Below are 11,965 nucleotides of genomic sequence, written 5' to 3'. Positions count from 1 at the left end.
CTTCTCCTCTCTCTGTCCTCTCTTCTCTCCTATCCTGAGAGAGTGGACATCAGGCAGCTACAGCATCACTCCTCTCAGCTTGTGAGACCTGCTCCCTCTGGCAGGTAACAGCTCACATTGGCAGGTGACAAGCAGAGCAGGGAGAGGCTCCTTTCACACTTTGCAGATCTTGGTCCAGCAGTCTCTCCCTGATGGAAGATTTCTGAGAGTAATAGATTTCAAACCTCATATCGTGTAGGGCCTGGAAGTATGATTGTCCCAATATTCTCTCCTTTATTTTCCTGCCACCAAGAGAAGTCCCATTGGGAACAGGCTGAAAAGGCAGATTTCTATATACTGGTGTATGCGTGGGTGAGAGTCCGACCTGTGGGTCAGAGACCCACAGACAACATACAACTGGCTGGTTTCCAGGCTTGATCACCCTGGTGGGCAGTGGACAGGGTGCTACCGCCTTCACTGGCCCTTTCTGGAAGTTTGCAGGTTGGTGCCTGAATAGATACCCGCAGGGAGTGGGTTGAAATGGCAATCTCTCTTTTTCAGTCTTTTCTGTCCCTGTTACCGACCAGGGTTCTTGGCCTCCTTAATCAGTAGAAATTGACAAGAGGCCAGACAAGAAATTCAAGCAAGGCTTTATTGGGGCTCCCCTTGCTTGCTCCCTGAGGGGGGCGAGCTGGTTCCTTATATGGGAGTGAAGGTAGGGGCGGGTCCAGGGATTGGGCCAGAGGGGTGGCTGAGGTGGTCTGCCCACCCCCTTGGTGGTGCTGTGTGCAGAGGGGATGTGCACTACCCTGCTTTTGCTCCTGACACCCTGCTTTTGTTGGGTTTTTTGTCTTCTTGTATCTTGTTGATCATAATTTGCCCCAACTGCTCATGCACACAGTTATTTTTAGTCCCTCATAGTTGTTGTTGTTTTTTTTTTTTGTATTTTGTTGCTTGAGGAGATGTTTGTCCAGGTGCAAGCACTGCAGCAAAGGGTCCCAGGTCCCAGCCTATCTCACTTTCACAAGATCTTATTTTATGATAACCTCTAAGGGACATATTCAAACCATTGCCTAGAAAGAAAAAACAATGACCATGCCTATAGATCCACAGGCTGCATGCTTTGATATACTTTTATCCTCCCCATTCTATTACCTGAGCAGTTTAAAGGCCAAAGTTCATTACTTGTCAGGGAGTTTGAATGGTAACATTCAGATATGGAACTTGAGGAAGAAGACAAAGCTAGAAGAAGACAAAGTTTTATCAATCTGACCCCCTCTGTAAGTGTTGAGATAGTCTCATTTCCTGAGAACTTCCCAATTACATGTACTACAAAACAGCAGTGCAGACTAATTTTGTAGCGAGTATTTCATTAATATTGTTCCCTAACTAGATTCCAGTAAAACAAATATTTAAGAACACATTTACAGAGTTCTCCATAAAATTAACATTAAATTCTGACCATCTTGTTGGGGCTTAGAAATCCAGTTTCACCTTGAAATACTACTGTATTCTGACTTTAATCAAAAAGAGATAATCCTATTTCATTTCTTATTTCATAATTTTAATGATGAGCTTAAAGAAATTTAGTTTGGGGGTGAGGATTTTCTTATGAATGCCTTCAGTCAAGGCTTTCCAACCTTCTTCACATTCTGGCACATCTACAGAATGATAGGGTTTGTGCATTTGTTTTTGTTTTTTTGGTTGAATTATAGTTAGTTTACAATGTTGTGTTAGTTTCAAGTGTACAGCAAAGTGATTCAGTTATACATATATATACTTTTTTAGATTCTTTTCCATTATAGGTTATTACAAGATATTGAATATAGTTCCCTGTGCTGTACAGTAGGTCCTTGTTAACCTATTTTATATATAGTAGTGTGTATATGTTAATCCCAAACTCCTAATTTATCTCTCCTCCCCACGCCCACCCCACCCAACCTGGCTATCCTCTTGATAACTGTAAGTTTGTTTTCTATGTCTTTGAGTCTATTTGTTTTGTAAATAAGTTCATTTGAATCACTCTTTTAGATTACACATATAATATCCTATGATATTTGTCTTTCTCTGTCTGGCTTACTTCACTTGGTATGATAATCTCTAGGTCCATCCATGTTGTTCCAAATGGCATTATTTCATTCTTTTTCGTGGCTGAGCAATATTCCACTGTGTCTATATACATCACATCTCCTTTATCCATTCAGTCTGTTGATGGATATTTAGGTTGTTTCTGTGCCTTGGCTGTTGTAAATGGTGCTGCTATGGATTTGTGCATTTGTATGTGGCTGAAAGTAACCAGCCCAGCACGGCTTCCCTGAGAGAGCAACTTCTCAGCACTCTGAATGGAAAGTTTTGTTATTAACTACCTTGCAGCTGCGTGCTCTGCTGCAAACTTGCATGCAAAGCTGCAAGGTCACTTGGGCAGATGGCTCTAGTTAGGGCAGCATGAGCTCTGCTATAGCACCAACAGTCAAAACTGGTTTGAAAAAAACTGGTTTAGAGGGTTAGTGCAGTTTTCTCCTTCATTTCTCCTAAATGTCCCAGCCTGATCGGTTCTGTAATGTGAGCCTTGTTTCAATAGCAAGTCAGAACTTGGATACTGTGAGTGCTATGCATATGTATGTATTTATTTAAAGTGATGATATGAATTAATGCCTTTTAAAAACACTGCTTAGAGCCTAAGATCTTTAAGTGCACCGAAGCTTAAACACACTTCATGATGACTGTTTTGGACAGTTTCAGTGGTTTCCTGAAAACTTAAAGTAATACCTTGAAAAGTGAACATCCTTCACTGTGGTGGTTTTGTCGAGTTAGTGTGAATTCCATGTATAGTGGGAAACCTGTAGTGACTCTCTACCTGAGGACTACCCAAATACAGGAATACTTTTTCCACCCAGCTTTTTGGGATTCTTCTTGGTCACACTTGAAAAATGTCCAGGGAAAGTGTAAATAAATATATATATATATATATATATATATATATATATATATATATATATATATATATATATATTTTTTTTTTTTTTTTTTTTCAGAATGCTAGTGCCCCATTACCCTAAGTGGTGGTTGAAAATAACAGTCCCATGGAAGGTATTTTTATGGCTGTAAATCTGACACTAGTATGGCAACCTTTTCTACCTTAACCATGCCAACTCTGTTCTGAGAATACCATTAAAATTCTCCTTCGGGCAATGTGAAATGTGGCCATTAGATCCAGGTGAGTTCATAAGACAGGGTTCATAAGATTCCTAAATAGAAAACCTACAAGAGAATGAAAACACCCCGATTGTTCAGCTCTTAAGAATAAGTGTGGGGCTTCCCTGCTGGCACAGTGGATAAGAATCCGCCTGCCAATGTAGGGGACACGGGTTCGAGCCCTGGTCCGGGAGGATCCCACATGCTGTGAAGCAACTCAGCCCGTGTGCCGCAACGACTGAGCCTGTGCTCTAGAGCCCGCGAGCCACAACTACTGAGCCTGTGTGCCACAGCTACTGAAGCCCATGCGCCTAGAGCCCATGCTCTGCAATAAGAGAAGCCACCGCAATGAGAAGCCCGTGCACCACAACCAAGAGTAGCCCCTGCTCACTGCAACTAGAGAAAGCCTGTGCACAGCAACGAAGACCCAACTCAGCCAAAAATAAATAAATAAAATAAATTTATTAAAAAAAAAAAAAAGAGTAAGTGTATTATGGATAAAACCAGCTCACATTTTGATAACAAATAAGTGCTCATTAAGTCTGGTTTTTTTAAGCTGAACTTTAATGAGTAAAAATCCCTCACAAATGAAGTTTATGTAATGGCCTATAGCCGAAATGAAATTTTAATTTTTCTTGCTCACATGATTGATTTTTTTCCTTCTCTGTTCTGACTTCTTTCAGTTGAGCCTTTATGACAGAAAAGAACAATTGATATTTCTCCTCATGCCCTTTATCTCACCCCAGTAAAAAGCAGGAGAAAAATAATACATAGATTAAAACAGAATTGTATTAAACATTTACTTTCCTGTTAATCAGATGAATTTCATTCATTCCAGGGCAGTCAGAGAGCGAGAAAAATACAGGCAAGTTGGTTTTTGAACTCACATCGACACTCCAAATTGTGCTGGGAGTGCCCACGGCTTGGTTAGAAATACTTAGTGTGGAAAATTTCCCTAAAGGTGTGCGTCGCCTCAGCTGACTTGGCAGTGCCTGCCCTGGGCTCCTTCACCAGGGCAGCCCCATCGCGGAGCTGCAGCTCGAGGTAGAGGTGCTGCCGTCATTTCCCAGCTGAGCAAGCAGGTGAGTAGCAAGCACTCTCCCAAGCCTGGTCTGTCTTTATTGTGTGGTGACAAGTTTCACAATCACGCTGATGATCCGTGACCCTCGAGGACAGGTACACAGATCTATGCTTGGGTTTTTTATCTTATCCTGGAGAAGCTGGTCAAGTTCGCAGCGAAGTTCCTTTACTAATTCAGCCACCTAAAATGAAAGTTGCAATCAATGTAAGCAGCGCTTGGACCAACAGGGGAGGAAAGGTTATTAAAAGGAAGTTCTCCAGTTATGATTATCATTATTCCAGATTTCTGCTATTAATTTTAATTCCATGGTGGGGGAACTAAACATATTTTTTTTCTAAGAGTGCTTCTAAAATTTCTTGATGCAATTATAGGAACATACACTCGACGTCAGCTCTGTAATATACTAAGTGGGGTCCATTTTAAAAAGCCTCCTCTATCACATCTCATTTAAAGAAAAGATTAAATCCGGAAATATGGCTTTCATATAGTGTTCTCCATATTAAAGCTTGGTCAACTTTTACAATTTGCTCCGAGAGGAGAAGCAGGAAAATGGAGAATTAAAAATGGCAGATATTAAACCAAAAAAAGCTCTTTAACTTTGGAATTTTTACGCTTTTGTTGGTGGGGATGGGGTTGGGAGATAGCCCACATTTTTTCTGGCGTTTTGCTTGTGCTGATGCAGTGCCACTGTGGTTGTCTTGCCGACATGTCTGGCTCCTCCTCCACAGTCTGGCAGCCCTGCAGTGAGGACTCTGTCGGCATCACTCAGGCTCACGCCACGCGCCCTGCCAGAGTGAATGGCTCGGGTGGTCCAGGCCTCAGAGTCCATGACATTCTTCAGCCACAGGAGTTGGTTTAGGAGAGGAGGTTTGCTGGAACTTTTAGGAAAGAAGCGTTCTGTCTTCCCTTTTGGACAGTATATGCTGCATGGACGTGACCCAGGGGCTACTACAGCCATCCTGCTACCACAGGGCCAGACGGGCTTTTGTTGTTAAGCAGCTGAATCAAACCAACCCTGCCTGCCTGGCCCTCTTGACCTGTACTGTCCCACGTGGCTAATCTCCTGACCACATGAAATGTGCCTGATCCAAATCGAGATGCACTGTGAGTATAAAATACACACCAGATTTTGAAGACTTAGTATGAAAAAAGAGTATAAAAATCTCAATTTTTTATATTGATTACATGTTGAAATTAAAACTTTTTAGATGTTTTCTGCTATATAAAATATATTAAAATTAATTTCACCTATTTACTTTTTTTTAATGTGGCTACTAGGAAAATTATTAGGTATGTGGCACATATATTTCTCCTGGACTGTGCTGCTTCAGACTGTGAAGGGAATTTAACTGTAATGTTTGAGTTGGTGTGTCTGCCTCCTGCAAGAGAAGATTTCTAAGAGATGCAAATATTAACAATTTTTATTTCTTAAATATACTCCCCCTTAAACGTTTTCTAGAGACTCCATATAGTGAATAATTGAGACATTATTTTTTTAGTGGTGGTTGTGGAGTCAGGGTGATTTTTACTTAGTTCTGCTCATCTATATTTTGATTTTCTTTGAACTTGTATTTGTATAACAATTAGGAAGCTCCAGTACCTCACTCATAGCTTCTGTCCGAAGCCTTTCACACCAACTGTCCTGGGCTTCCCCTCCTAGTGTGCTTCCTAAACTCTTACGAAGGCTCCCCACCCCGGCCTCACTTCAGCCTCAGTCTTGCTTAGTGTCCCCTGCAGACCCATCATTCACTCTTACTCAGCTCTGTGGTCCTTGTTCCCTGAAGAAATGCCCTGTACTTCCTATTATCAGAGCCCCTCATGGCCTGACTCTCATGGGACAGACTTGTTATCCCTTACCTGATGTGAAGCTGCTGCAAAACGGATCCAACCATCATCCAAGGAGACAATGAACTCTCCCCTTTGGAGCTGCACATTCACTTGGCCTCCTCCGAACAAGACCAGCGGGTACACAGACACCATGCTGCAGTCTCGGATGAACACCCGACTAGTTTTGATCTTCTCATGGTACACCAGGTAGGGGCTGTCAAAGTGTCTGACCTGAAACATAAGACAGTTATGTCACTGGCAACATAAGGGGAACTCCACCAGTCCCAGGGATTTAATCATCACCTGTCCAATGACTCCCAAAATTATCTTCAGCCTGTAGGTTCCCCTGAGCTCCAGCCTTGTATGTGCAACTGCCTACTTGATGTCTGTACTCGGACATCGAACGAGCATCTCAGGCGTCTTGTGTTCAAAAGGAATTCTCAATTTTCCCCTCCTTGTGGTGTTCACCGTCTCATTAAATGATACTCCCATTCACCCAGTTGCTCAAGCTCCCAATTTAGGAGCCATCCTTGATTGCTCTCTCTCCCTCACTCCATCTATATCATCACTAAGTCCTGTCAGCTCTGTTTTCAAAATACATGATGAACTGAAATATTCTCACCACTTCTACAGCTACCACCTCGTGCAAACTGTCATCTCATACAGACCACTGCAATGGCTTCCGGTGTACCTGCCCTTTTGCATCTTCACAGCTTCTTTTCCATGCAGAGGCCACAGTGATCTTTTAAAAACCAGTTAGGGCTCAGAGCCCTCCGGAGATTTCCCAAGGAAAAAATCTCAGATCCTTCTGTGGATTACAGGGTCCCACACGACCTGATCCCTGCCCGCTTGTCCCGACTCATCTATCACTTCCACCCCTAACCATCCCCTCCATGTGCACTGGCTGCCTTCTTGCATTTCCTGGAACACACCAAATATGCTCCCATCTCATGGTCTTTGCACTTATTTCCTCAGCTTGGAATGTCCTCTCTTTAGATATCTGCATGACTTGCCCTTTACTTCATTTAGGATCTGCTCAATTGTTTTCTCCTCAGAGTTCTTCCCTGGCCACTCTATGTAAAGTAGCCCCTCTTGGGAGGTGGAGGGATAAATTAGGAGTACGGGATTAATATTGATAGATATTCACCACTGTATATACAAGATAAATAACAAGGATTACTGTATAGCACAGGGAACTATATGCAGTATCTCGTAATAACCTATAGTGGAAACGAATCTGAAGCTATATACCTGAAACTAACACAATATTGTAAATCAACTATAGTTAAAAAAAAAAAAAAAAAAAAAGCCCCTCTCCTGTCACTCTCGATCTCTTATGGTTTTATTTTCCTTCATAACATTTGTCATTAACCTGAGATTATTTGTTTACTTATTTCTTGCCTGACTTCCCCATTAGAATGTAAGTTCCCTGAGGGCAGAGACCTTGTCTCCCTAGCTCATCCGCTGTCCTTCATGGCCTGCAACAATGCCTGGCGCAGAGGAGGTGCTAGCAGATACTGAGTGGATGCATGAATGACTTGGATTCACTGCAGAAATGTCACGGTAAACGCAGGAGAGGACGAGTGGAGGTAACTTACTTGGGCCCCTGGTTCCCAAGTACACATGCAGCCAAGAGGGCAGATGACTTCCTGGTTCTCAGACTCTTCTGAGCTTAACACTTTTTTTCATGCTTTGCTGACACTTTACTCAGTAGTTTCACGGGTTGACCAGCCCTAACACTTCAAACTCTCTTCCTCCATTCTCCTTTTCTCTTTTCCTCCTTCATCTCTTTATCGAGATGAAGCTTTATTGAGCATCTGCTTTCAGCTATGCTGGCTAGGCACCGTGCTAGACATCAAGAACACAGAGATGAATAAAATTCAATTCCTGTCTTCAGGAATTTTGCAAGTCCATGAATGAGACATACCATAAACTATAAAATAATGTGATAAGTACAACAGTGGAAAAATGCACACTATACAGTGACGGAGCAGAAGTAAGGAGCAACTTGGAGAGGGACACTGGGACAGGGATATATCATGGAAGCTTGGAGGATGAGTAGGAGTCGTCTGCTGAGGAATTAGAATGCCATTCCAGGCATAGAGGACAGTGTGTCCTGTGTCATGGCACTGGGGGACACTGTTGGTAGTCTGGTATTGCTGGAGCATAAAGAATGACAGGAGGGATTTGAGGCAGGGGACATGGGCTAAGAAGGGGCTAGATGTGAAGGGTCGTAGGAGAGTTTACAGTAGACTCCATCTATGAAGAGTTTTAAGCAAGGGTATGACATGATCAAATGTGTGTTTTGTAAAGATGATTCTGGCAGCAGTAGTATAAAAGGTTGGAGAGAGAGCACCAGAAGTAAGATTAGTACTTCAGGCAAGAGACAGATGTTTGGGGTTTGAACTGAGGAAATGGCAGCAGGGACAAGAGAAGTAGGCAAATCTGAGACATGTCAAAAAGGTGGAATTGTTGGGACCTGGTGACCAATTAGATTGGCATCAGGAGAAAAGAAGCAGGGTCCATCTGACTCCAGGGTTCTGATTTGGATGGTCCCATTTCACCAAGACAGGGAACACAGAGGAGTGAATTCAGAGATAATGAGTTTGATTTTTCAGCTTTTGAGTTTGAGGTGACTAGAAGGCATCCAGGTGGTGATTTCTAGCAAGACAGCTCAGAAAAGAAAGCCCAGGATGAGAGAGAGAGATCTGGGGTCTGTGTCAGCATGTAGGTGGCAGTTAGAACACGATGTTGTGCTCTGGCGGTGCAGGAAGATCATGTGCACTATAATAAGAGAACAAGGACAGAACCACGATTTCAGAGGAAGGGAAGAGAATCTAGTAAAGGAGCTAGAGGGGGATGATCAGAGAGAGAGAAGAAAGTGATATTTCAGAAGCAGAAAACATCAAAGATAGCGTCAAGAGGTAGGGAAGTCAGCAATGTCAAATACTTCACGAGTCAAGCATGATGAGAGCCAGAGAATCTGTTCCCTATATTAGACAACTAGGAGGTTATTCATGACTTCTGAGGAATTCAGTGGCGTGGTGGGAGCAGAAGCCTCCCAGCAACTGGCTGAAGGAGGAAGGAGAGCTGAGGAAGTTGGAGCAGCAAACATAGGTCATGGCCTCTTAAGGCACAGATGGAGTGAGAGAATTACATCATGACCTCTTAAATCACCGCCACAAAGAAACAATTTTATATCTGAAAGCAGCCTTAATAGTTCAATTTCCAGTACGTTTGTGCTTATTCCACTTCCCAAGTCAGTGCTAAAGACAGTGAGTGATAGAACAAGGTTTGGCTGAAGTGAAGGGACTGTTTCTCACCCCAGGACCTGCCACGTGTAAATACATTTGACCCTTGAACAACAAGGCTTTGAACTGCAGGGTCCACTTACACTCAGATTTTTTCAGTACTAAATACTACAGTACTACACAATTCGCATTGGTTGAATCTGTGGATGTGGAACCTGACCGTAAGTATACCCAGCCATCCTGACCTGATAGTTCACTGATGAAGGGTGAATGTGTACATATCCATCGTTCTTGGTGACAAACTTCAATTCCTCTGATTTCGGTTGCATTCTGACAGCTCCGGTACTGGTCTTCTGAAATTTCCCTTCTGGGCTTTTCACCTAAACAACAGGTATTTAAAAAAAAAAAAAAAAAAAAAAAAAAAAATATATATATATATATATATATATGTAATTTCCATTGTAGGATGTATCCCTTGACACAAAACCAGTCTTGTTTGAATGCCTTTGTTGCTGCTTCCCTCTCTCTTAGTTTCCTTTTGGAAGCAGTATAAGCATGCTTTCTTTTTCTTTCTTTTAACCATGAGGAGGTGTGGATGTAAACGCAGCAGTTCTGGGTGACTATACCACACACCAGCCACAGGGGGGAGAAACCACGTTGATGTTTCAGGTCTGCCCTGATTATCAGGGCAAGAGATTCAGCTGGCAACACTGGACCAGGAATCTGCTGGCAATTCCAATACCAATCCAATATTTCCAAATGAATTTTTCAAAATAGTGAAAAACAGATTGTTTCACTCAAAAAAATGAAAAGCTTATGTGCACACACACACCTCCATATTTACTGTAGAAAATAACATCACTACTATATAACACAGGGAACAATATTCAATATCTTGTAATAACCTATAATAAAAACTCCTGTAATCCCATGATTAAGAAATAACTAACATTAATGTTTGACAAATATCATTTTAGTTTTCTGTTAGATTTGTATTTATATATAGAAATGGAGATAAACATAAATAAAATATGTATGTATTAAAACTAATATAGGATCATTTTCTATAAATATTTTCCTAAAACATAATTCTCAGTGGCTATATAGCACCTCATTGTCACATCATCATCACCCAAAGTCCATAGTTTACATTAGGGTTTACTTTTGTTGTACATTCCATGGGTTTGGGCAAGTATGACGTGTTATCTATCATTATGGTATCATGCAGAGTATTTTTACTGCCCTCAAAATCTTCTGTGCTCTGCTTATTCATCCCCGTCACCCCTGATTTTTTAACTGTCTCCATAGCTTTTCTCCAAATGATTTTTTTTAAAGTAAATTTCAAATGATTTGAAAAGCATGCAAGCACTAAGCAAAAATAAGCCATAAATGAATCAGCAGACATGAACTGAACATTTATCAAAAAGTTAAATGAGAAATGCTTCAGTACTCTGACAAATTCACATTCTAAGTTTGACAAGGACTGGATAATCAAATCTCAGGTAAAAGTCTGACAGTACATTCAGGTAGGGTTTCCAGAAGAGGGTGATCATAGGTGGTCCCATGACAAGGCACTGACTTGTTTGTTCTTATCTAATTTTAGTCCAGAGTAGAGGGCATAAGGGAAATTGTAGTCGAATCAAATTTCTACCTAACATAGGTTAGTTATGCACAGACTGGCTGACAGTGACATTTATGTCCATTTTAATTTCTGGAATGTCATAATGTCAGAAGGATTAAAAAGGCACCTTATTTTATACAATAAATGTGTTCTTGAATGATGTATCTAAACACATTTGGGGAATTGAAGAACTGGAAATATATACTACGTTTAAAAGGCTGTGTGTGTGTGTGTGTCTTTAAGATGATTAATGTGCATGTCTTAACTTACATCCCTTGGCTAAAATCAAACAGGAAGTGGGAGTACCCAGGAAAAATGTTTCCTTACCTGCACTACATTTGGATACAGGGCAGCACACAGCATTGCTGATATCAACTTGGGGTTCTCAGCATTTGAGTTAGCCTATGAGAGAAATACAGCATTAATCTTATAAGTAATGTGGCTATTTCTGTCTATTCCCTGGAAGTTATTATTATATTTCTCTTGATTTCTATCTTAAAAGCATCTAATTTCTATCACTTTGCTAGAAAAATTATTTCTAAGTAAAAAATAAATCTACTGGACCACATTCACACAGTACCCATTCCAAGAAGCCCACAATTACTTTCTAGATCTCTGCAAAGCAGTTACAAAGCCAGTGTTCCTAAGGATCAGTCGAGAGAAAGATTCTGGTTCATGAGATGTTCACAATTTCCAGAAAGTACTAACTGTACTTAGAACAGAGTGGCATCAGGTTTCATCTTGAATTGTTCTTCTGATACTTATTATATACAAAACTATCCTGGGTTTGAAAAAAGCTGGTCTGATTAAGAAGACATCATTGGAAAGTCCATTCTACCTCTGATGGACCTACCAAGAACCAATGTGAAATTAAAAAAAAAAAAAAAAACAAACAGAAGCAACAATCAACAGAAAAACTTGTTTTTATGAGTGTTAGCTGACATTTGTGGAAAGAAAATCAAGAATGCCACTAACCCACTGCTCATAGGGCTTAAGTGAACAAGGCCTACA

General features: G+C 41.2%; 1 protein-coding gene across 6 annotated transcripts in view; it reads right to left on the bottom strand.

The window, feature by feature from the left end:
* Positions 1-3,960: 3,960 nt before the first annotated feature.
* Positions 3,961-11,965, bottom strand: part of DHX57 (DExH-box helicase 57) — a 59,429-nt gene continuing 51,424 nt past the window's right edge. For all 6 annotated transcript variants that reach the window (XM_059943554.1, XM_059943559.1, XM_059943556.1 and 3 more), the window contains 4 exons: positions 11,282-11,356; positions 9,579-9,713; positions 6,113-6,313; positions 3,961-4,436 (listed from right to left, as the gene is read on the bottom strand). In XM_059943554.1, coding sequence (XP_059799537.1) covers positions 4,293-4,436; positions 6,113-6,313; positions 9,579-9,713; positions 11,282-11,356 — 555 coding nt within the window. In that variant the 3' untranslated portion in view covers positions 3,961-4,292. The remainder of the gene's footprint in view (positions 4,437-6,112; positions 6,314-9,578; positions 9,714-11,281; positions 11,357-11,965) is intronic.

This window comes from Balaenoptera ricei, chromosome 13, assembly GCF_028023285.1.
Source record: "Balaenoptera ricei isolate mBalRic1 chromosome 13, mBalRic1.hap2, whole genome shotgun sequence".
In the NCBI taxonomy this organism is placed as follows: Eukaryota; Metazoa; Chordata; class Mammalia; order Artiodactyla; family Balaenopteridae; genus Balaenoptera; species Balaenoptera ricei.
This window is presented reverse-complemented; position numbering and strand designations above follow the sequence as displayed.